Source organism: Chionomys nivalis, chromosome 8, assembly GCF_950005125.1.
Source record: "Chionomys nivalis chromosome 8, mChiNiv1.1, whole genome shotgun sequence".
Lineage (NCBI taxonomy): Eukaryota > Metazoa > Chordata > Mammalia > Rodentia > Cricetidae > Chionomys > Chionomys nivalis.
The window spans coordinates 44,772,470-44,798,320 of NC_080093.1; the positions used below are offsets into that span (position 1 = coordinate 44,772,470).

At 44.5% G+C, this 25,851-nt stretch overlaps 1 protein-coding gene across 1 annotated transcript in view; it reads right to left on the reverse strand.

Moving 5' to 3' along the window:
- The window catches only part of Osbp (oxysterol binding protein), a 31,367-nt gene extending 11,301 nt beyond the window's left edge, over window positions 1-20,066 (reverse strand). The window contains exons 1-8 of the mRNA XM_057778856.1: window positions 19,520-20,066; window positions 14,666-14,874; window positions 11,255-11,505; window positions 7,138-7,336; window positions 6,791-6,893; window positions 6,474-6,528; window positions 6,155-6,286; window positions 66-311 (exon numbers count right to left, since the gene is read on the reverse strand). Coding sequence (XP_057634839.1) covers window positions 66-311; window positions 6,155-6,286; window positions 6,474-6,528; window positions 6,791-6,893; window positions 7,138-7,336; window positions 11,255-11,505; window positions 14,666-14,874; window positions 19,520-19,875 — 1,551 coding nt within the window. The 5' untranslated portion in view covers window positions 19,876-20,066. The remainder of the gene's footprint in view (window positions 1-65; window positions 312-6,154; window positions 6,287-6,473; window positions 6,529-6,790; window positions 6,894-7,137; window positions 7,337-11,254; window positions 11,506-14,665; window positions 14,875-19,519) is intronic.
- Between the last annotated feature and the right edge of the window lie 5,785 nt (window positions 20,067-25,851).

Consider the following 25,851-nt stretch of genomic DNA (forward strand, 5'->3'; position numbering starts at 1 on the left):
GACTGGCTTCCCAAAACCTACCCAGTCATAAGAAAGGAAAAGTGTTACAGATCTGGGCTCTGTACCTGCTCACAGAGGGATCGATAACCATTCTCCTCTAGTCGGTCCAGTTCGAAGGTCTCCCCAAGGAGAGGGTTGAATGGCTTGCTGGTTCGGAAGACAGTAGTGGAATAGGAGGAAACGGTGAAGGCTGCAACATAGCAGAGTTGTTCTAGAGAGTTCTCACATTTTGCAGCTCGGTCTAATAGTTCATGGTATTCCAGATCTTCAGTAAGGCGCTGAAGCATGGACAAGGGCTCATTAAAGTTTACCTGTAAGGAAGAGAACAGATTTAAAGCCTTTTCCCTGCCATTCACAGGAGACAGCTAGAGATGCTGAGATGCTGTGGTGATAAAGCAACAGGAAGACAAAAGAAGTTGTAGCTCTCCGATTAGACTCCAGGTGACCCACTCTCCTCTGTTAACATCTATGTCAGGGAGTGGCAGGAGTCACTGCCCTCTGAGATGGAAACCATGCTGCTTCTAGGCAGCACTGCAGACTTGACAACAGCCATAAATTACTAACCACAGGAGACCCCATCAGACAGTAAATGAGGGAATTGGGTGATTAAAGGAACAAAAATTTCAGAAGTGTACCCAGAGAGTAAGTTAGATATGGAACAATCTCGGGGAGAAGCAAAGGGGAGATAAGATTATAAAAGTACAGGAGTGCCCTGACCACAGAAATGATTGCACTGCCAAAATCAGCTTCTCCCCTGGACTAGACGCTGACTGAGGCTTGGTCAGGAACTAACTTCTAAGGCTGGACAGTGCTCTAGACATGGACTGTTGCTGCTGGAGTGGAGAGGAAGTAGGACATGCTCTCTCTTCAAATCTGACAGCCAACTTATAGCAGTCAGTCGCTAGATGATGATTTCAGCTAGGGGAAATGTGCGCCTATCCATTGGACAATATTATCCAAGTGCCATGTGTGCCAAAGCCTGTGCTTCCCGCATGGTGAAAAAGTGAACAACACACACTGCTCACACTGCTTCTCCCTCAAGAAAATAAGTTAATTTCTAAGGTAACTTTGAAATTTTAAATAATTTTGCTAATTTAAAATTTGTTGAAAGACCGGGCATAATGGCACATGCCTTTTACGCAGCCATGTGCATGAAAGAAAAGACAGCAGGTGGATCTCTGTGAGCCTGAGGCCAGCCTGGCCTACATAAAGAGTTCCAGAACAGCCAGAACTACATAACACAGACCCATGTATCAAAAAACAAAAACAAACAAGTATAATTTGCTTTAGGGGCTGAGCTTAGCGGGTAGGAGCTCTTACTCTGCCAGCATGAGGACCTGAGTTCAAATCTCTACTAACTACATTAAAAAAAAAAAAAAAGCCAGGCATCATGGCTGCATGAACTTGTAACCCCAGCACTGGGGGTAGGGGAAGCCCACATGTAGAGACTGGTACTTCCCAAGAGTTCAGTGGCTGTTCAGTCTAGCTGAAATGGGGAGCTTCAAGCCCAGTTAGAGACCATCTCAGTATGATATTGCAAGGTGAGGTTCTCTTCTGCTCCCCATGCACAGCCCACACAAAATATAAATAATTTAGAGAGAGAGAGAGAGAGAAGGGAATAGAAAGATGGCTCAGTGATTTCTTTCTTTTTTTTTTTCTTTTTTGGTTTTTCGAGACAGGGTTTCCCAGTAGCTATGGAGCCTGTCCTGGAACTCTGTAGACCAGGCTGGCCTCCAACTCAGGGATCCACCTGCCTCTGCCTCCCGAGTGCATGACCACCACCCAGCAAAGGCTCAGTGATTAACAGCACTTGCGGCTCCTCCAGAGGACTGGACTTCCATTAGTAGCATTCATATCAGCTGGCTCACAAGCACCTTTAACCCCGCTCCAGGCAATCAGATGACTCTGTCCTCCAGCCACTTGAACTGACATACACATACCCACACACATATGTAATAAGCCCACACTACAGAAAATGCTTGAATGTGGCACAGTGTCCAACTGGTAACAGTAAGGCCCGAATCCTTAATGCAGCAGAATCTCTTAGTGACAACAATTCAGGCAGAATGGAGAAAATTTTTCACATATTCAGAGGAAAATCATGAAAAGCTGTGTCCTGGGCTACCAGACATAGAAGTGAACCTGGACCAGAGAGAGTCCACACATCACTACTCTGTCACTACTTTTCATCTACATATAACCCACCTTCTAATAAATGTTCCAAGAACCCTGGTCACACTCAGAGGCCAAACGCAAACAAATAAGTTTGAGTATTTTAAGGAGAAGGAAGCAAGGACATTACTCACTGCTAATGAGAGTTAGCCACAAAAGACAACCAGAGATTAGCAACACCAGTCAGCCATGAGCTGGGTACATGAAGAAGGGACATCACTGTACCTCAGAGGGTGAGGGGATATGGCAGAAGCTTAGCACCTTGAGGAGCTCAGGGAAGACTGTTTAGTGAAACCTAGAGTCACATAGATGTTGTCAGAAAAATGCCTAAGAGGGAGCCATGACCTCCTACTGCTGACTTATACTGGCAGTGCCCAGCCAGATGCCAATAGGAACAGAACCGGTTGGCCCCAGCTCTCCTGTGACAGAATGCTGTCTGAAAAGATGACTTGTCTGGAGGGTACAGGATTGCACATTCCTAATGGCGATATCAATAAGGAAAGAAGATACAGGTCACCTAGCCCAGAAGCTCTTTATAAATAGAATCTACATCCTGAGAATGATGGCCTGCCTTTCCAGTCCACCTGCCTACTAATTCCTATAAGGTGCTCAATGCTCAAGCAAGTGGTCCTCCTTTATTTAGGTTTCACAAACACCAGTGTTTTGGAGGTTTCTCTACTATAAGCTCATTAAGATCCTTTTCTTAGCTGGGTGGTGGTGGCGGTGATGCACGCCTTTAATCCCAGCACTCGGGAGGCAGAGGTAGGTGGATCTCTGTGAGTTCGAGGCCAGCCTGGTCTACAAGAGCTAGTTCCAGGATAGGCTCCAAAGCTGCAGGGAAACCCTGTCTCAGAAAAAATAAACAAATAAAATCCTTTTCTTGTAAGTCAATCTTCATTTTATTTTACTACCACTATTTTTTTCCTTTCCTTTCCTCTTTCTTTCTTTTTTCTTTTTTTTCCTTCTTTTTTTTTTTTTTTTTTTTGAGACAGAGTTTCTCTGTGTAACAGCTCTGGCTATCTTGGAACTTCCTTTGTAGACCAGGCTGCCCTCAAACTCACAGAGATCTGCCTGCCTCTGCCTCCTGAATGCTGGGATTAAAGGCTGCGCCACCACTGCTTGACTATTACTACCACTATCACTATCCCATCATCATCAATATTATTATTTTAGTACTAGAGATGGAATGTAGGGCCTTAAACATCCTAGGCAAGCAATCTTATCACTGAGCTACATTCTCACCCTCAGATTTAGTCTTTTAAAGACTAAACCTTACACACGTGTATAAAAACCTATTTGTTTTTTGAGGCTCAATTAATTAATTACTTTAGTATTTGCTGAATGTCAATGTCAGGCAGTATGCTGAGCATCAAGGACATACATAGCAACAACACAGTTCCTAGTTATGAGAAACAAACAATCTATGAAGACATGGTGCCTATGTACCAAGAGGCTGAGGAAGTATTTTATTTCTGCTTCCGAATACCAGGTTATGGATAGAACATGCAGCTCCCACACCCTAAGTCTTTATTTCTAGACTTTTCTCTAGGTAGCTATGGTCAGATAAGTAAGTTGTGGCCACAGAGATTCAAGAGATTAATGGATTGTGCAATTTCCAGGAAGTACCTTTAAAAGGCACAGCCTGCTCTTACTTTTCCATCCTCTAGCTGACTGCAAAGTATCCTCCGATGGCTCAAGGAGCCATTACAGATCTATGAATTACAGCACTTGATCGTAAGTAGAGAGCCACAAAACAGAAAGAAACTTGGTACTGACACTGGCGGTATCAGCTCTGGACAACCTACTTTTGGGTTTCTATTAAAATAAGAATGTTAAGCTAACATTTGTTTAAGGCAGGTGCCTGTTTTCTGTTTGCTTTGTTTTTGTTTCCTCTGTAAAGAGCTACGCAGGAAACATTTAAGTCTTCAGGACCACGTGGTCACTGTCACATCACTCAACACTGCTGCTACAGCAAGACAGCAGCTACAACAGAAAGGAATGAATGAGAATCTCTGTCCCACAAAGCTTGATTTGTGGACAGTAACCTCATGAATTATTACATTCTTTTAGATTTCTTCCCCAACCACTTAATAAAAAAATAAAAATAATTCTTGGTTTATGGCTGTTTAGATGGCAGCCAAATTTGGCCCCAGGGCCTTAGTTTGCTGACTCCTGATTTAAATTAACGTAGCTTGGGATTTCTTTCTATAAGCCAAACATCTGCCTAAGACACACATTCACACTGCATAGGGCAAATTAGAGATACTCAGAAAATACTTGTAGAATGAATAAGCAAGCAGAACACTGCCAAACACAAACTATGGAGCTTCCTGGAGCACAGGGGATCAATATTTTACCCTGATAGATACTCTAGAGGTTTATTAAAGAGACACTACAGCAAAATCTTCAACAAAGAGCTGTAGTCACAGCAAAGTGCCATAGGCTGGTGGACAAATAAACATAAGCATAAAGAGCAGCGTGTGTAAATGCCTGAAGGGAAGAGGTTTACCCTGACTCTAATCTTCATGACAGAGATCTGTCCATCAGGAGAAGCACACAGCCCACTAAGGAACCAGATTATAGTCAAGGCAGCGATGACCCGCTAAAGGACAGTAAGTTGAGAACTGACATGACCACACTTCCAGTTTTCCCTTTGACAAGACATGGATAGACAGGAGAAGTGTAATTAGAGGAAGGGAGGTCAGTTCAAATCCCATCTCTTTGCTTATTTTTTTTTTTTTTTTTTTTTTTTTTTTTTTTTTTTTTTTTTTTTTTTTTGGTTTTTCGAGACAGGGTTTCTCTGTGGTTTTGGAGCCTGTCCTGGAACTAGCTCTGTAGACCAGGCTGGTCTCGAACTCACAGCGATCCGCCTGCCTCTGCCTCCCGAGTGCTGGGATTAAAGGCGTGCGCCACCATCGCCCGGCTCTTTGCTTATTTTTGAGACAAGGTCTCAAGTAGCTCAGGCTGGCACTGAACTCCATCTGTAGTGAAAGCTGACCCTCAACTCCTGATCTTCCTGCCTCTATGTCCCAAGTGTTGGGATCATAGGAGAGTACTACTATGCCCAGTCCCAATATCTATCTTCATCATGGAGATGGTCCTTATCTTCTAGGTTTAATTAACTACTTTTATTTCTTTGTTTCCTTTGTATAGGGCTTCCCATAGCACTAAAAGAGGAAAAATACCATCCACCTATTTCCTTGACTATCTCTTTTAATCTATGTGTATTTTGTTTCTCTGTGCATGTCTATAGGAGTGAGATAAGGTCTCACTCTTTAACCCAGGTTGGCAGGGAACTATGTAGCCTAAGCTAGTCTCAAACTCTTGTCATTCCTCCCAGTGCTGGTATTAACAGGCATGAATTGCCACACCCAGCCACTATTCTGTTATTTTAACCCGGGGGGGGGGGGGGGGAACAGGACAGTTGTGTGTGTATGTATGTAATGAGTGCATGTGCATACCAAGACAGACACCAATATCACCATGCCCGACTTTTTATGTTCTTTTTGGTTTTTTTTTTTTTGTTTTTTTTTTTTTTTTTTTTTTTTTTGTTTTTCGAGACAGGGTTTCTCTGTGGCTTTGGAGCCTGTCCTGGAACTAGCTCTTGTAGACCAGGCTGGTCTCGAACTCACAGAGATCCGCCTGCCTCTGCCTCCCAAGTGCTGGGATTAAAGGCGTGCGCCACCACTGCCCGGCCTCACTATCTGCTTCTTGAAGACAGTATCAGTGCTGTGTTATCTGTGCATGCCTCACACCTGCCTGCCTGCCTACCATGGAATTGCTCATAAATGTTATCAAAAATAAGCAACTAATTCTAGATGATCTGGAAAGATACTAGATCCTTAGCCAGTACTATACAATCTGACTTAAAAGGATGGTTTATGACCAGCAAGGAAATAAAGACCATGCTTAGAGCTGCTACAGTGTAACCAGAGTGCCACTGAGGAGAAAAGACACCAGTCTGAGTATTCGAGGACCTCACCGGCATTGGGATCTTAGAGAGCTCTTTTCCAATGCAGTTCTTCATGATGCTCCACAGGTTGAGGCTGTAGTTTGGCTTATATGGTATTCTGGTTCTCTTTTCCTTCTTGGTCTCCTCCAGCTGATGCTTGTACTAGAAGCAAAAACAAAGCCATTCAATCAGCCACAAAGAACAAAAAATCTGCTATCTATAACCTTCCCTTCCCCCATGCTTAACAAGCAATAACAGAAGTTTCTATTTATCTTAGCACTTCACAGACAAGTTCTTGGGAATCAAAAGTAAAGTCCCTCAGCACTGACAACTTCCAAATAAGAGTTACCTGTTCATCGAGGCTGATGTCACTGCTGGCTCCACTGATATTGCTACCAGTACGTCTTCATGGGCGAAAACAGAGGAGAGTTAGAACAAAGGCCAGAATTTAAGTTTGGTCCTCATCAGTTCTTTATGAAGCACAATGCCAAATATACTGCACACACTTAGAATGGGTATGAATTTGGGGGTCTCTGGAGAATTCAGTGTGTAATTGCTGACAGTTTTCCCACATCTTAGCAACTGTCACCAGCTCAGATTCTCACGGGAAACAGTCTTATCATAAAAATACACATTCATTTTCTTAAACAGTCAAGGACAACTTACTTGTGGCCCAAATTTTCAGGCATGGTGATAATCTCTGGTGCATCAAAAAATTCATTCTCATCATCCTCATCACTCATGTCCCCTTTGCCAGAACAGCACTGGTCTGCAAAGAAAAAAAGCCTCATTTGTTTTCTGTGGTTACATTTACCAATGCCTGGCACAGTGGGTTCTTTTAAATACTAATAACAAACATGGCAACAATGGTTGAAAGCAGTGGGAAAGCCAAAAGAAATCAATAGCTCTAAATGCATCTCACATGAGCCACCAATTGTGGAGAATTTCTTCCGTCAAGTGCAGAAACCGCCCAGATTGTATCAGACCAGCTATGTAAGAGCTCGGTTTCTCACCTTTACCAGAGCCAGCACTGCCCGGAGTGTTTGCCGGCAGCACCGTGGCTCCCCGGAAGGCTCTCTCCAGGTGATTGTGCTGCTTTGCCAGCTGCTCAAGAGTCTCTTCCAGTCGGATACGCTGGTCTCTTTCATACTGTAGAGACTTCTGCCACTTTTTACTATGAGTCTGGGCTAGCATGAGGAAATCTCTGCAAGCCTGTACAGAGAAAGTGCTGGTTATGTCACCTCAACTAGACAGAGTCTCCACCAAGTAACCTTATTCTGGGAACATGAGAAGGCATATGACAATTAAATACTTCCTGCTATTTCACAGTATCGGGGACAGCCAGCTCTGTGCTGCAATCAAGGTCAGACTGGGGAAAGAGCGAACACCATTGTCATAGTTCTCCTATTTTCCTGGTCACGAGGACCAAGCAAATACCAAGTGAGCAGCAAAGCCAGACAAAGCATTAGTGGCAGCAGCATAAAGGGCGGGCATGTGAACTGCACTCAAGATCTACTACATAAAAGATAAGTGTATGAAAACTGCTTTCAATAAATCAGTTACACTCACAAAACCCAAAGCTGAGGACTGAAACAGAGAACAGATCCGCACTGACTCACACTAGAGATAGGGTAACTTGGCCTTGCTTTTATTTCAGTCACTTCAGAAACAACTGAACTTAAAAATTAGAATACTACTTGGTGAATCAAAGATGGGAGGTAGAGAAAAAAAAAACAAACCCCCTCCTCAATCTGATTATCTCCATACCTTTACTGACTCCTAATTACGGTTACACTACAAACAGCCCTCACACTACTCTCCCAGCCGCTGTTACCCTTGTACTCTACAACACAGCCACACTGAACTCACCATTTCTTGGACACACAGCTCCTTCCAGTCCTAACTACTTAGGTATATGCTACACACTGTGCCTGCATCTCTCTTTCCTTGCCACCTTCTTTAAGAAAGGAGAGGACCTATAAGAGAAATGGAATTCCTGTGACACCCCCACTCCTAAGCAGCCAGTTGCTTCTTCTATATCCTTACCAGTTTCAGCATACTTCTGCCTATCACACACACAGCTGTATCATGACTGGGTTTCTATCTCTCCAGAGGGATCACCAGCAACTTTAGAGTACATTTTACAGCTTATTCATCTACAGGTCTTCAGCTCCTAACTCACAGCAGGAGCCATATAAAGTTTGCTTAATAAATGAAGGAAGGAACCAATGTAAGCTTGGAAGTGTATTCCCTGTTACAGAGAAACTAAAAGGTTCTATTAGAATGTCTGCTCCCATGGTTTCAACAATTGCCTACAGGTCCACCAATGGCTACTAAATCAGTGATTCCAAATTGGACTCTCTGAGATTCAGACCAGAATATCCAAGTGCCTATTCAGCGGTTCAAAGTACTTCAAAATCAGTGGCTCTCACGCTCGATTCACCACATTCTCTTGCTGCCTGTTTCCTCCTTTGAATTTCTCCACCACAAAGCAGTTCCAAAGCCTTCAAGCTGTCCAAGCCTATGGGTGTCTCTCTTTCAGAGTTGCTTCCTTCTTTACATCCAAATACTAAGTCCTAGTGACTCTCCTTTAATATTCTGGAGTCTGTAATCTCTTTCCAGCACTCCACAGCAGAAGTAGTGGAGCACAGATCTAGAATTGGGCTGGCTAGCCTCGAGTCACAGGTCTTTCCTGTCATCTGATTAGTTACAGAAGTCCTCTGTGCCTCATAGCCATTGTCTATAAACAGACTAACACAAAGACCACCTCAGAGTTGTCACTGTTCACATATAGCACTTAGGACCACAGTGGGCTCACAGGAAGCATCAGTAAGGCAGTAACCAACTTGCCTGCCTCAAGACTGGCCTCAGCCTCTTCTAGTGGGCTACCCGCAGCCCGCTCATCCGCACCTGCACTGTCCTAACCTCCACTCAAGCTTCACCTCTAGCTACTTCCTCACCTGATAGTCACCAGCAGTTCCCAGACTGAGGAGAACGGGTCCACACACACCACATCACTGCCTCCACCGATTCTTCCCCCATTCTCTTCTTATAATACTTACGGATAATAACTAAAATTTAGCAAGAACCACCAGGCATGGTGGTACCTGCCTTTAATTTCAGCACTAGGGAGGCAGAGGCAAACAGATTTCTGTGATTTTGAGGCCAGCCTGGTCTACATCATAAGTTCCAGGACAGCTAGAGCTACACAGAGAGACCCTGTCTCAAAAATTAAAATAAAATTGCCTTCTTTTTAGGAAGATTTCATTCTCCCTCAGCATTTGGATGCTGTGCTAGCTTCTTAACTTTCCAAGTACAGGCGGAACACCTCCAATGTGCTGCCTATGATGTCTGCTCTGTCACAGCACATAGCTGCTCAGACTGCCTTTGCACTCTGTTCCTCCTGCCTAAGCCTCCAGAGTACTGAGATTAACAGGCACGTGTCACCACACGCACTGTATTGTATTTAGAGCCTTGCTATTATCATCTGAAAGATAAACAGATAACAGCACAGGATAAAAAGTGAATTTTAGATAACCACTAGATGATAACAGGGACACAGGCAGTGGACAGGAAAGCAAACAGGGAAAGAACAGCTTTCTTCCACCAAGCTGTTGGCTGACTCAGTGTTGTCCTGAGAACTGAACCCATGGCCTGGAGCATGCGAGCAAGTATTCTCCCACAAAGCTACATTCCCCTCCTGAAAGCTTAGTTCTGATTTCTAAGATCATTCCCAACATAACCTAGAACTTGAGGATGAATAAGTCCCCAAAGAATACATAAGAACAATTTATAAGAGAAAAGGCTAAGGCAAGGTTTTGGTTTTATAAAGCAGGGGTGCTTTATTTAGGGGAAAAAAATCATATTAGAATAAGAAAAAAAAGAGAAGACTGTCAAATAGTTGAGTATTTACCTGACGTTGATAACAATTAGCCATCCTTCTTAGGTGACTGTGATGTTTGGAGCAGCTTTTTTTTTTTAAAGGATACATATTTGGGACTGGGAAGCAGAGGGCCTGGGTTAGTTTCGCAGCACATGGTGGCTTGTGGTCACCAGTAACTCCAATCCCAGGAGTCTAATGCCCTCTTCTAGCCCCACAGGCACACAAGAGGTATACAGACATACATGCAGGGCAAACACCCATAAACACAAAATTTAAGTCTACAGATTTACCATGGATCTGCTTGTGCGATTACCAGGCTTCCTGGTCACTCAACACCTGCATCAACACTGACCTGCTGAATGTTCCTAGGAGGTGGCTAACCTTCCTGAAATTCCTAAAAGGAAAACCTAACTTGTCTTCTTTCTGGCTGGGGTAAATCAGAGCCATGAAGGTGTTCAACATTTAAAATAAAAGCTAACACAACTGTCATAAAGTAACAAAAGAGAGAGAGAGAGAGAGAGAGAGAGAGAGAGAGAGAGAGAGAGAGAATGGAATTTCCCCTTCCTCACAGGAAAAGGTCTTTGATCTTCAGGCACCACAGGAATTAAACTAGGTCTTCTCACGATCATTCCCTAAACAAGGGAAATCTGGCACTCGTGAGGTAACTTTACCCATTTAAGTAGATGGGGAGAGAAGCTCTGCAAAACTGTTTCTCACAGAATACTCGTCTCACTTATGAAATGTCCTTGAGCGTTTTTATGTGCACAGGAGCTAAAACAACCTGTCAGGTGAGAATCAGTTACCAGGAGAGGAAAATAGCATCGTAAAACCTGGTATTCTTTCATACCTAGCAATACATCAGTAAGGCCAAAGATGCTTTGTATTTACCCACAGTCTTCTAATGCCTAAGTGGAGTTTTCTGGAGTCAAAGGCTAACACTGAACTAACTAGTATTACAAGTTCTCAGAGTGCTTGAGCCAGGCCCTGCTCGGCATTCCACATGCAGGATGCCTTACCATGCAGACTCCAAGGAAGAAGGAAGCAAAACAACAGAGTAAAGCATTCAAGAGGCATCTTCACCTGGGCAGTCAATCCTGTTTCATGCAACAGATAAGGAAACCTAAAGCACCTGATCTTCGAAGCAAGACTTCGAAGCAGCCACTGCTCTACCAGTTCCAAGCATTGTGAAAACATGACATTTCAGAGGGGAAGTGTCAAAAAATTAGAGGTACACCGTCTTTACTCACATTGATCATGGCATTGGATGTTATCCTAAAGAGTGTGGCTCGTTCATTGACTTGTTTGATTTTCTCGTTGCTCTCAGCAGGCAGCTTCAGGGACTCCAGCTCACTGAGGGAACGCTGCAGGGCAGTGCCATGCTTAGCTATCAAGTCGTTGCACGTGCTCAGGTCCTCCACTTTGCTGGAGAGTGTTCGGAGCGTGTTCTGAAGCTCAGTCTTGTCAGTTTGTGAGACAGACTCTTCATCCCCAGATTCATCTGCAGGGATGCCAAGGTTAAGTTCTGCCTCTAGGATCAGGACCGAGAGTCGGAGCCCTACCTACTCTGCTCCAAGTAAACCACCATGCTTCACTACGTGCATTCTCAGCAACTGAGGGCTGGCAATTCCAGAGGATTCCTCTACAGTGTGGCCCCTCGCCTACAGCATACAGACTCGAGGCACTTTATAAAGGTGCACAGTCTCAGGTTGCAATCCTAGATACTTAGATTCAGATGGTAAGAGGCAAGGCCTGGACCTGCATTTCTCTTTTAAAATTACACGCATTTCTAATAATGTACCAGGGTAGGGTACATGTGTTATATGCATATATGGAGAGGTCAGAGAACAACATGGGGGGGGGGTCAGTTCTCTCCCTCACTATGCAGGGCTCAGAAGCGGAATTCAGTCGTCAGGCTTGTTAGCAAGTGCCCTCGCTGGCTAATCCATCTCACTGGCCCAGAATCTGTGTTTCTAACTGTGACCAAAGTAGTCCTAATGTATACTGAAGTTTAAGATCCACTGACAGGAAGGATAGTATGGAAAACTGGATAGCTCTTCGAATTAGGAACATATAACTAAACCTTCCAACTCTTTGTTGAGACAGCATCTCATGTAGCTCAGGTTAGCTTTGAACTCCCTGTGCAGCCAAGATGACCTTGCTCCCAACTCCTGAAAGGTGTGACCACATCTAGCTTCAGCTATTCTAGTGAATCAAAGGCTTCAGGCATAGTAGGTAAGCACTCTTACCAACTGAACTACATACCCAACACAAACTTTTATTTTTTATTTTTTGTTTTTTTGAGACAGGGTTTCTCTGTAGCTTTGGTGCCTGTCTTGGAACTAGCTCTTGTAGACCAGGCTGGCCTCGAACTCCCAGAGATCCGCCTGCCTCTGCCTCCCGAGTGCTGGGATTAAAGGCGTGCGCCACCACCGCCCAGCCCAACAACAAACTTTTTTTTTTTTAAATATTTATTTATTATGTATACAATATTCTGTCTGTGTGTAATACATGCAGGCCAGAAGAGGGCACTAGACCCCATTACAGATGGTTGTGAGCCACCATGTGGTTGCTGGGAATTGAACTCAGGACCTTTGGAAGAGCAGGCAATGCTCTTAACCTCTGAGCCATCTCCCCCAACAACAAACTTTTAAACATCAGCTTGAAGAGTTCAATGTAATCCAAAATAATTATTACCACAAAGCCACCACTGTCTTTAGGGAGGCATGCAGGCCTTCTGCAAAATGGGTTGAGAGCCACAGAGCAGCTTCTTTTTCTGTTTGTGTGTTTGTTTTGCAGAGCAGCTTCTTGAGATAGTTTATGCCGCTAAAAGCTCTATTTATTATTTTTCTCCAAGGGAGGGCTGAACTTCATGATGAACTTATCTGACCCAAAGCCACTCCAAAAGCAAAACAAGAGAGCTCTCAGATCAAAATCAAGTAGGAACTGTACCGCACCTCTCTCCATCAGCTGTGCACTTATCAGTTTGTCACTGCAAACTGTTTCTCCAGCAGTGTCACTCCTTTGTGGAGCTGACGTCAGCCTTCAGATTAAACAAAAGGGACAAGAAAGGACCTGTCCTTCCTGCTAAACTGAGGCAGGGCTCAAGGTCAAAATGTAACCCATACCTACAAAACTGATAAAGCAACGGAGTTTCCTCTCATGATTTAATAGACATTAGGCACAGTATGGGAACTGGTAAACGTCTCAGTTCTCTGCCACTGAGCAAGCTCAGCATGACTATCAATATCTTGAGGGCAAATCTATCATTTTCTTTAGAAAAACAAAGCTAATTTTTAAACGATTTTTACTACTATAAACTGTGCTTGTGTGTGGCAGATCCTCCTGGAGCTGGAGCCACAAATGGCTGTGAGCTTCCTGTCATGAGTGCTGAGAACTGAAATCCCATCCTTTGTAAGAACAGGATGTACCCTAACTACTGAGCAATCTCTCCAGCCCAGAAAAGATTGTTTATTAGGTATCTGTCGATTCTGTTACAACTTTAACAAATGAGAAGCTATCAGAAACTGGCCTAAAATTCCAGCACTTGAGAGGTAGAGACAGAGGGAGCAGGAGTTCAAGGTCATCTTAAACTACAAGTGAGTTTCGGGTCAGCCTAGGACGTGAGACTGCCAGAAAAAAAAAGAAAACAAACAAACAAAACAATAACAAAAAACAACCTAGAGAAGAAAAATATACAAAGGTCCAAATTATGAGCTGTAAGACTACTAATACTGAAGCCAGGCAGTGGTGGCTGCACACCTTTAACCCCAGCACTCGGGAGGCAGAGCAAGTGGAGCTCTCTAAGTTTGAGGCCAGCCTGGTTTACAAGAGTGATTTCCAGAACAGCTAGGACCGTTACACAAAGAAACCCTGTCTCGTTGGGGGGGGGGGGGTGGATTCCTAGTACTGAGCTAGTAATAAAATAATTATGTCTCAACTAACATGAAAAACAAAACACAGGCCAGGCATAGTGAAGCATGTCTTTAGTCCTAGCACTCAGGAGGCAGAGGCTGGAGGATGGGGTTCCGGGTCATCCAAGGCGACTAGTAAGACCCTGAATCAATTTTTTTTTTAAAAAAAATTAAGCATAAGCACTTTAGTACCAAAGTTTTTCAACTTTGGGTATTTGATTCTTTCTTGGAGAGCAGGTATGCTGTTCTGTGCCTCATACGGCACTGAGCAGTTTCTTTGGCTTCTAGTCTCTGTGTGCTAGTCACACCCCCAGCTTGCATTATTTTTTTTTAAATATTTATTTATTTATTTATTTATTTATTTATTATGTATACAATATTCTTTCTGTTTGTATGCCTGAAGGCCGGAAGAGGGCACCAGGTCTCATTACAGATGGTTGTGAGCCACCATGTGGTTGCTGGGAATTGAACTCAGGACCTTTGGAAGAGCAGGCAATGCTCTTAACCGCTGAGCCATCTCTCCAGCCCCCCAGCTTGCATTATTTCAACCAAAAATGTCTCCAGACATTACCAAATGGCATGTGTGTATATAAGCAGGACTGAACTCAGTTTAGAACCACTACTCAAGAGAAATAACAATCAATGAGAAGCTTGGGATATCTAAGGTATGAGACACAATCAAAAGATACACTGCAGTCAAGGTTAAAAACCTGTGCTACTCAGGTCCAGTGTTCCTTTGCTCCATACCTGACTCTGCCAGCATCTTCACAGCCTTGGCCTTGGCCAGTTCCAGGGCTGTCACCCAGCGCTGCCGCTCTACTTCTGAGCTGGCCTTCAAGTGGTAGGTCTGAGCACCGCCATTGGAAATGATAAAGTTGCAAGAGTCTTCCACAGTGATGTTGGCTGTGGCGAGGTTGATGGTACCACGGCAGGTGTGTCTCATTTCTGCCTTGGACCTGCCATAGCAAGACAAAAAGGCTAAACAGAAAGGTAACAGACATTCGTCCTGCTCCTCTTCTAGTTTCTTTCATAACTCTGGGCAGTTTGAAAATTAAGTAGTGTTAGGAATTAACGAAGTCTGTTATAGTTCTCTCAACCTTGGAAATTTAAACAGTAGGAGGTAGTGGGAAAGCTTCCCAAGCTTATAAGCATTATGTGAGTTGGATTTTATTGCCCCACTATTCCTCCTCCCGTTAGTTTGAAAAACACAGTCTTTACTGAGCTAGAATTGCATGAAATATTAATTCAGCAGTTAATAAGTACAAACGAATGAGTTTTGACAAGTGGGTACAATTGTGAAACCACAACCACAATCTAGTGAAGAATATTTCCCTCACCTGACAAAGTTCCCTCGTGCCCACTGCAGACAGAAACTACTTTTTACTTAGCAAGTTATAAAACACTTTATAACCTTGTGCAACAAAAATTTTTGACACTCTCATTCTCTAAGAATAGCTCCATTTTTATACACTGAGCCACCCCCACACTGTAAATCAGCCCAAATGAGAACTGTCATGCAACACTTAGGATTATATTGCAGAAGTGTATAAAAGGCAAATCTTAAGTGATTAGACTTAAATATTGGTCATGACTCAAATGATAAGAAATAAGAATAACTACCAGTCTGAGACAATAAAAAAAGAATAAGCATAAAAGAATCACCAGGCATTTCACTCTTTCTGGAAAATGCAGTTTCCTAAGTTCCAGACTTTTATTGGTGGGAACTCCTAAGCCATCCTATTAATAGCCAGGAAAGACTCAGCAGGTCTGCACTCAAGAGGACTGGGTGTAAAACTTTCCCCCGATCTCTACTGACAGTTCTATTAATAGTCTAACTTTTGAACTTTACAACATTACTTGGTGACAACAAATTACAAAGCACTTGACATATAAATATCAAGATTCGCCTTAAACATCAAAATCTCAGCACGACATGCATGCAGAAAAAACTGCTCATGTCTTCACTACCGCTGGCTATGCCCAGGGACCTTCAGGTTCAAACTGCACTTCTCCTTGTCCAACTCAGAACATAAAGAGGTCAAAGTCCTCTGCCACAGTACAAAGCAGTAGAGCCAAACAGTGAAACACACCTGGCACATCCAGAATTCCTACATGCCAGAAGGGCACACACCCTTCCCCAGACACCAAGATTTAGGATGTTTGAGTGGTCTGTTTACTGCCCTTGAATACAGATCCGCTGTTGTTCATTTCATCTCGTCTAACCTTTCTTCTTCAAATGTACTAATGAGCAATAAGGGATCACGGGGTGGGGGTGGGGGTCTCAAAGGACTGGCCATTTTCCATGCCCTGCACCTGCCACTGTAACGTGAATCCCTGCTTTTTCTATTCTTACCTCCCAGCCCCAAGCTTCAATTACACTATGAATAATGCAGGCTGAATTAGAGAGCCACAGCTGAAGGCCAGTTTACACTTACTACCTGGGCCTTTTATCACACTCCTCCTTATTGGCACTTTCACTAACAGCCTCCTAGGATCTCTTCTGCCTCCACTGTCTTCATGCACCAAAGATTCTTGGATAATATAAAGTCCATAGCTGTTTAACAGACACTAAGTAACACTGGGAGAGAGGCAGGCTTGACCACAGCGCTCAGGATTGGGCAAACATACCTATGGCTATTAATGTTTAGAACAGATGCAGGAAAGATTCTGAGCCTGCAGTCAAAGTTCTTCCATCATTACAATATCACATGGTTAGTTTCTGGCTAGAAGGTCCTTGCCTGAAAAGGCCAGATGAAATAGTAATTTAATCTCTAGAAGCTAAAAGGAAAACTAATACTGTAGCCTGGGGTGTTTTGGGGAGAGCTGAGATCCTGTGTAAGAGAGTAATGGGGCATCTTAGTAAAGAAGCAAAAGAAAGACGAAAAGGAAGGCTTGCTCATGTCTGTTCTCCTGTCAGAGGATGGGGTCTATGAAGGAGAAAGGTATTTTAAAATGGTATACTTAAGAGACTGTAGCTTTTGGACGTCTGACAAGAGGAAGAATAACATAGTTAAGTCATTCCAGGAAAGAGATGGGATCACAGGCATCCTACTAGGAAGAATAAACTGCCAATGCTGTAGGAAGGCGGTACTTCATAGAAACTCTGGAGGTGTGGGGATAAACCGGACACTGCTGATTGGTTGCTTGTGAGGGGGACCATCCTAGTTAGCAAGGACAGGGTGATGGCATACTTTAGTATGTTTTGGAAGGAGTTTTCGCAGAGTCAGCTACTGTGAGAAAGAAGGTAAAAGTAGCAACAGATATGAAGGGGACAGCAACAGGTAAGTTATTAATGTCCAAGGTCAACACTGATCAAGATGGAGTCTAAACAATGAAGTAGCTTGCAAAGCAGAAAACTTGACTGGATTACAAAGGTCATAAAATATTTTTAATTTTTCTTTGAATTATTTTATGTGGAGCTTTTTGTTTACTTGTTTGGGTTTGGTTTTTATTTGTTGTGGGTTTTTAGAGACAGGGTTTCTCTGTGTAGCCTTGGCTGCCCTGGAAGACCAGGCTGGCCTTGAACTCACAAAGATCTGCCTGACTCTGCCTCCTAAGTGCTGGATTATAGGCATTCACTGTCACCACCGGGCTTATTTTATGTCTTTTGCCTGCTTTTATGTACAGGCAGTTAATTGCTCTTAACTATTGAGCTCTCTCTCCTGCCAAGACCATACAATATTCAAATCCTTGATAATGCACATTTTTTTGAGTATGTTGTTCTGGCTGTCCTGGAACTTGCTATGGAGACCAGGACACCTCAAACCCATAGAGCTCCACCGCCTCTGCTTTCTGCTGGGATTACAGTCTTGTTGTCGCCATGCCCAACCCTTAATGAAGAATTTTTGAAAATGGGGGGATCAGTGATTTATGAACCAAGTTAGGATATGAATCAACTGAACATTAGGATAATAGTCAATTAAAACAAGATATGAGTTTGAATAGATGGGAAAAAACTGTGGGTCAAACTAAAGCTTTAGATGTATCTTATAACCCTAAACCGAGTTCTAGAAGAGCAGAAGAAAAGGGCTGTATTAAAACTAATTCAGAATACAGCAATGCAAATACACCTACTCACAACTAACGCTGCATAAACAGAGGAGGAACTATCTTAAGGCATCTTCTGTGGCTGAGAAGAGCAGAGAAACCCTGTCTCGAAAATCCAAAAAAAAAAAAAAAAAAAAAAAAAAAAAAAAAAAAGAGAGAGAGAGAGAGAAAGAGAAGAGATAAAAATGGCCCCACAACAACCTCCAATTCAAACTCTCCTTAAAGGTCTCTAAAAGACAATGCTGTTGAGGAGAAAGTTACTTGGCCCTGAGCCTTTTGGTAGCAGTGACTACTGGTGACACTACAAAGAAATACAGGCTGAGCTCCTGCTCTACATCAGAGGCTTGGGTTCCCAAACTGGATGGCCTTTACGAAGGGATGTCAATGAGAAACGGAATCATACTAAGCAAATTCCTCTTACAGTATACTTCTGTACTTTTTGCATGAAACACATTAGAACCATAATCCATAAACTGTTTTAGGTAATTATCTCTGTATCTAATTGGTTCATGTGGCAGTGACCTTGGTTTTAGGTTATATTGGTATAAACTGTAGTTTCGAACCTGATTTTTCCAGACCTTGGGAGAGCTACCAATGCTAAGCCTGCTTCCTTGTCAGGAACCTGAGAACATGTCCTAACTCCCAGGGAGTTAGAGCTATGAATACTGAATGAAATGTAGCATGCAAGGCATCCAGCCACAGTGCCCAGCCAGTGGGAATGCTTACGACTTACCCCCAAATCACCTCTCAACACTTCTGTCTCCTCTGTCTAGTAATATAAGCCCCATAGTGTGACATGTTATGACCACGTTATGAGTCACGGTAAGTATACATTAACCATACCAAAATAAGCACTGGAAAACTTTAATAATCATCTCAAATACATGCATTCTTTCTTTAATAAAACTCAATCTTAAGTAAAGCTATAAAGAGCACGGAACTGCTGGATAAGACAATCATTCCTGTGGGAGGAGGTGGGGCAAGGTCGAGAAAGCAAGCGCAAGCTTGGAGAGGTAAGACATATGGTGGACGGAATCCCTAAGTCTCCCCGTCCGTGGTGCTTTGCTGTCTGAATGTGTGGAGTGAATAAGCAAGGGCAGCTCTATAGAGAGTGTATCAGGAACCTTTAATTTTAGAGACTGGACACAAAAAGTTAAGAGTTAGAACTTTCACTGTAAGTTCCCGAGGGGCAGTGCCCGGGCTGGGTCTATGCCTCTCCAGCCTCATAACAGTGCCTCACTTGCAGAATTGGTGATTGCACCCACGTGGTAGCGGAAATACAATGGCAGAGCAGATGCTCTCCAAACAATTGCTGACAGGAAAGACCCGGGGATGGAGGCAGACTAGGCACCAGAGACGGGTGATGGCGGGGACAGGAGCGGCGTGTCAAATCGGGAGGGTCTGACTTTTGCAAGCTGTCAACCTATACAGGTGACAGCCAGGGACCCAGGGCGACCTTGGCAGCGAAGCCGGCCGGCCAAGAGTGACAGCGCGGGTCCGTGGGCTGCACTTGGGGGGGAGGCCAGGTGAGCGCGGCGCCCCGGAAGCAGTTACCTGTAGTAGCTCAGCAGCCCGTTGCTCAACACGAACCATCGCCGCTGGTAGCCTTTGATGTAATTGGTCCATTTGAAGAGCCAACCCTCTCTAGCAGAGCCCGAGCCCCCGGCGCCCGAACCGCCCGAGCTCGCGGCTGGCGGTGCAGAGCCCGGGCCGCCCGCCGCCACTCCCCCGGCCGTGGGTCCCGGGCCGCCCGCCGCTGTCGCCGTCGCGGACGCCACCCCGGAGCCGGGCCCCGCGTCCCCGCGTCCGCCGCCGCCTCCCACCGCGGGTGGACCCGCGCCGCCGCCACCCGGAGCCGCGATGGCGGCCGGGCCTGGCCCCACTACTCCTCTCAGCTCGGTCGCCGCCATAAGCCGCCGCCGCCCGGAGAGACACGACCGGAACCGCCTACGAGCGCCGCCACCGCCGCCCGGAGCGCCCAACACGGCTAGCGCTTCAGCCGCCGCCGCGCAGCGTCCCCGCCCCGCCAGCCCCGCCGCGGGAAGGAGGGCTCGGCCGCCGGGAAGGAGGGCGGCGATTGGTGCCGCCAAATGTCACTTGCGGAAGACCCCGCGGACATTGGCATTTCTCTCGGGCCTGTCATGCTACTCCGCCCAGTGAGAAGCCGGGGCGCGACGCGTCCTCCAGGCCTGCTTTCGATTGGTTCAAAGAGAAGCCAATCAAGCGGGTCTACAAAGCCATTGGTGCTTTTCTGAAGTCCGAGGACGGGAGAATGCAGAGTGCCCGGCCGGTTTGGCCTCCGATTGGCTAGTATTTCCCTCAGTCATTTCAGTTTATGCTTCTGTCACTGCCACGTCACCCCCGCCCATCGCTCTGCCCTTCATCCTCTTCCGCCCTTAGGGATTGGTGGTTGGTATCAGCTGCTCAAGCCTTCCTACCAATTACTGAGCGCGTTGAGGTAGAAGGGGCAGAGCCCGGCCTTCACATCCTCACTCTTATTTTTTATTGGCTGACACCTCTGTCTTTCACACGTCGATGGAGAGGCTGGGCTATGGCTGGAGATGATTGGCCTTGGAAATTGTCAGTGAAAGCTGCGGGGCGGGGGGGGGGGGGGGGCGAGACGTCAAATAAATTCCTGGACGCGCGAGTGGGCCGCGCCCTTCTGGTCGCAGCTTTAAGGAAGTGGTGGACTTGTATAAGCGCTCTCTGGTGTGGGCGTGATGTGGAGTTCCCTCCTTCTGAAATTAAGATTTGCAGGTGGCCTTCGGAGAGAGAGATGGATGGGTTCTGGGTCCTCCTAGGGGTTCTCTTCTCGGGCCCTGTTTCCTGAAGAACCCAGAAAGAGCTTCCTCAGCTTCCTCCTGGACCCATGACGCCTCCTCCCACCCCCACCTCATTCTCTTTCCTGATTTACCCTCTGTCTCTTCATTCTAGACGATTATAAACTTCTACTGGTTCTGACCATCAATTTGCCGACTTAGTTTCCGGGAAGGATAGATGGGCAAGGACCTAGCTGTCCTTATATTTCTTTTCCAGATCTAAAGACCCTTACTAGGTTTAGTGTGGTAAAAACACAAATAATTCTCTTGTTTGTTGTTTGGTTTTGTTGTTGTTTTGTTTTGTGCTGAGTGTTGAGTCATTCGGTTTAATGATTTTAATTACAGCTTGTGTTGGGGGGGTCACAAATTCAGTTACTAGTGCACCATTAAGCTGTTGTAAACCATTATAAAAACAGGCAAAATCTGTAATTCGGGGAACCTAATAGCTGTTAGAGTTTGAACTGGCAGTAGGAATAGGATCTAACTTTTTTTATTCATTGCTTCTAATTATGTGTGAGGGTATGTGTCTCTGTGTGTGTTGACACTTGTGTGCAGGTACTTGTGGATGCCGGTAGAGGACATATGATCCCCAGTCCCCAGGAGCTGGAGTTAAAGTGGATGGGTAGCCAACCCGTAGGGATAATGGGAACAGAACTTGCCTCTTTAACCATCTCTCTAGCCCCAGGAGTCGCTTTTAGAGCCTGTGGAGACTATTTTCCTCATCGATGTCAAGAAAGTAATCTAAGCCAGGCAGTGGTGGTTCATGCCTTTAATTGAGCACTTGAAAGCCAGAGGCAGGAAGATCCGCGAGTTCAAGGCCATCCTGGTCTACAATGTAGGTTTCAGTATGGGCTACACAGAGAAACCTTGTCTCGGAAAAAATAAAAAAGGACACTGACATAGCTCTCACCTGGAGGGAGTGCCTTTAAAACAGCACTCAAGAAGCAGTGGCTGGCAGGATGGCCAGGGCTACAAAAAACTAAACAGAGAAAGTAATCTAACCTGTTTTGTTTGAAAAGCCTGACTTCTTGCTTCGGTTAAAACATTTACAGGTGATAGCAGAAAGGAAGGACCTTACAATAGTGCAGTTGTAATAAAGTTTGTTTGAATTTTGACAAATCACAAACGGATGTAAAAAAAAAAAAATGTGAGCAGTGCTGCCACGTATCCCTCCGGTCAGTGTGGGGTCCCAAAGGGAAACACGCACCTTTAAAGCCAGGAGATCTGGCTGTCTCCATTTCAACCCAGTAATCTAATGCCACTATTCCAGGGATAGCATTTTAAACCAGGTCCCTGTGATCTTGCAGCACAAAGTATAAATGTCATTGATTATTTCTTGCCAAAATAATTGAAATGGAATCAAATAAAGCCTCTAGATCTGGACTCCTGTTTCTAGGGGCTAGAGAAAGCCGTTCAGTCATAGTCTAGGGAGACAGACAAATCAAGGATGTGGGGTCCTGAGAGATGGCTCAGGGGTTGTGATGTTTTCTTCTCTTGCTCAGGAAGCAGATGCAGGCAGATCTCTGAGTTCGAGACCAGCCTGTTCTACAAAGTGAGCTCCAGGACAGCTAGGGCTACACAGAGAAACCTTATCTAGAAAAACCAACCAACCAAACAAACAAACAAACAAAAAAGATTTGGAAAACTATGCCCAAGTATATAGAGGTGAATGTTACACTATCTGTAATTTACCTTGAAATGATTCAGCACAAAATACAGAAAAAGGAAGACAGTCACTCAGGGTTAATTGTCATCAGTGAGACAGAGCATCTGAGAAATGACTTAGAGTAGGAAGAATTTGTTTTGCCTTATGGTTGGGATCTCTTTGCTCCATTGATTCTGGGCCTGTGTGATGAGACAGAACATGGGGAGCGTGTAGCGCAGCTGAGTGTGCAGCGCAACCGAGTGTACAGCACAGCAAAGCACCTTACTTGTTAGCCCACAGCAAACAAGGGCAGGTCCCAGCGGTCTACCTTCCTCCAAATCTTAGAGAGATGATTCTGCAGTAAGAGTGTTTGTTGCTCTCTCTGTCTCATTTCTCTCTCTTTCTCTCTAGTTTATTGAGACAAGATCTCTGTATGTAACAGTCCAGGCTGTCTTGGAACTCACTTTGTAGTCCAGGTTGGCCTGAAACTCACAGAGATCTTCCTGCCTCTGCTTCCCAAGCGCTGGGATTAAAGGCGTGTGCCACCACCGCCCCACCTTACTATACCTATAAAGGACTGAGGCTCAGTGTCCAGCACCCATAATTTCCACCTGTCTGTAACTCCAGTTCTAGGGGAGTTGGTGCTTCTTTTGACCTCCTTAGGCCCCTGTACACACTATGTGTATAGTGCACATACATATTCTCAGGCACATACAAGTGTTCATAAATATTTTAAAAATAAATTCGTCTATTGATTAGTTCAAAGTCCTTATGAATCAATCACCTCCCAGTGTTTGAATCCACCACATGGGGGAACCAAGCCTTCAAGAAAGGAGCCATTCAGCAGGCACTCCATGTATGTAAATCATCACAGGGAAGTGCACTCTAAAATCTGCATACATGTCAATGTACAAATCTATGTGCTTACGTACAAAGCAAATATAGCAAAAATGGAGTGGGTCTTGCATCGTTGGTTGGTTTTCTCACATGTGAAATATATCACTGTCCGTTGTGCTACAGTTTTTATTTTTGTTCAAAAAGATTTTCAAACAGCTGCATGTGCTGAAACATGGCTTTTTCTTAGCACTTGGCAGGCAGAGGCAAGACAATCTCTGAGTTCGAAGCCAGTCTGGTCTACTGAGCCAGTTCCAGGACAGCCAGAGATATGCAGAGAAACTGTCTCAAAAAAAACCATAAAAGAAAAAGACTTGCCGGTTGTGGTGGTGCACACCAGTGGGGAGATGGGTAAAATAAGAGTATGGTAATCTGACAAGGCCACAAGGATTATAATACTATTTACCTTAAAAGTACCTACAATACATGTAATTCTGGGTGTGGATATTCATATACAGTTTTAAGAAACTTTTCTCATTTGGGCTGATGGTGCTTCTCCCAAGAACCAAAGATCACCTAACAAAAACTTCAGTGCCAGACATGAGAAGCCTTCTTTTGAGTTGTTGACTACGACTGTCCAAGAGACTCCAAAAACATTACAAACTATTGACATTGCCCTTGGTTATCCCCCAGAGGTGGAAGATAAGTCCCTGTTTCTGAAGATATCATACACTTTAAACACAGGGCCAGAGGCACCTGAGCTGGAACTGACCTGAAATCCCCTTCTCAGAGGACTTTTATGGTACCATAGGCTCCATGTAAGCTTCCAAAGGAGGGAGGCAAGCAACAGTCCTACCCAGCTATGATGTCTAGGAACCACATCAAAACCAGCATGGCATTATAACTTTATGGGTGCAGTAGTGGCACACACACCTCAGTGGTAACCAACAGCTCTCTAACCTGACTTAAAACCTGCTCAACAAGAGGGATACTATACCTGGTACTGGAAACCTAGCGGACTAGTCAGTGCTAGTGAAGTCATGGTTATTAGAGGAGAACCTATAGCTACTAATTTACTAACCTGGCATCATCCCTAACAACAATCGAAAAGCATTTGCTCATATCTTCACAAGTAAGTGTAGTCTTCACCACTCATCAAGGAACTTCTCTGCAACAGATGGAGACGACTACAGGAAGACATAACCAATCCAAGTACAGACTTGTGGAGACCAGTTCCAACAGAAACATTTACAAAACACTCCCAAACCTAAGGCTCAGCGATTATTGCTGAAGAGGGGGCAGAAAGAGTACAAAATCCAGAAGATTAGGGAGTTTGCTGCGAGATTGCATCTTATAGTAACATCAGGCGCTATACCTGTAAAGTCTCACCCACATGAATGCTCAAACATGAGCTGAACAAGAATGGCACCAATGAACATGCCAAACTAGATGGGGAAAAATCTATGAGGAATCAATCCTACACAAAGAACTATAGGCTAGGGCTGGATAGATGGCTCTGTGGTTAAGAGCACTGACTGCTCTTCCAGAGGACCAGGGTTCAATTCCCAGCACCCACATGGCAGCTCACAACTGAAGATGTAGTTCCAGGGGATCTGACACTTTCACACCAATGCACATAAAATAAAGTTAAATAAACCATAAAAAATATTTTTAAAAAAGAGCTATAGGCTATTGAGGAAAGCTGGTAGTGGGAGAGGTGGTCCACCCCAGGAAAGAGTACATCAATCAATTGTCTAGCAGTAAATGGTCAGCCCTGAATGCAAACATACCAGTAACATTGTATGGACTCAACAGGTTATATATTCTTGTATAAAAATACATATATGGACACAATACCAATTAGTGAAAAAGGGAAAGGCCATGAATTTGAAGGAGAGTGGGGAAGTGCATAGAGGAGGGTTTGGAGGGAGGAAAGGGAAGCAAGAGATGTTGTGATTAAATTGTAATCTCGAAAATAAAAATTATTCCCTTGGAACTCAGTGGTTAAAAGCATTTGCAGTTGTGCGTCTGGAGGACCCACATTCAGTTCTTAGCATCCACTTGGTCAGCTCACAACCACCTATAACTCCAGTTCTTCTGGCTGCCATGGGTACCAGCACTCACATAGACACGTGTACACATGCACACACGCACATATGTACACACACACACAGTAAATACTTTTAAAAAGTTATTTCCTCAATGATTTCATGTTTTTTGTTTGTTTAGTTTTGTTTTGAGAGAGGGTCTCATGTAGTTAGGCTGGCCTTGAACTCCTGGCCTCTTGCCTCTACCTTTCAAGTACTGAGATTATAGGGAAGCATCTTCACAACTGACTACTAGTCACCTTGCCTTTTAAAGGTGCAGAGTCTGCATCTTGCAGAAGATGGAAAACAGTGTAAGGTTTTGTTAGGGAACCTGCTATGTTGCGGGTGTGACTTGCCAGTAAAATTTATGTTGAAGTTCGGTTGCCCATGTGAGATGATTAAGAGGTTATGGGACCTTTAAGACGTAACTAGGTTAGAGGGTCTCCACTCGCATGAAAGAATTAATAAAGTGCTATAAAAGTGGGTTAGTTATCAGGAGGG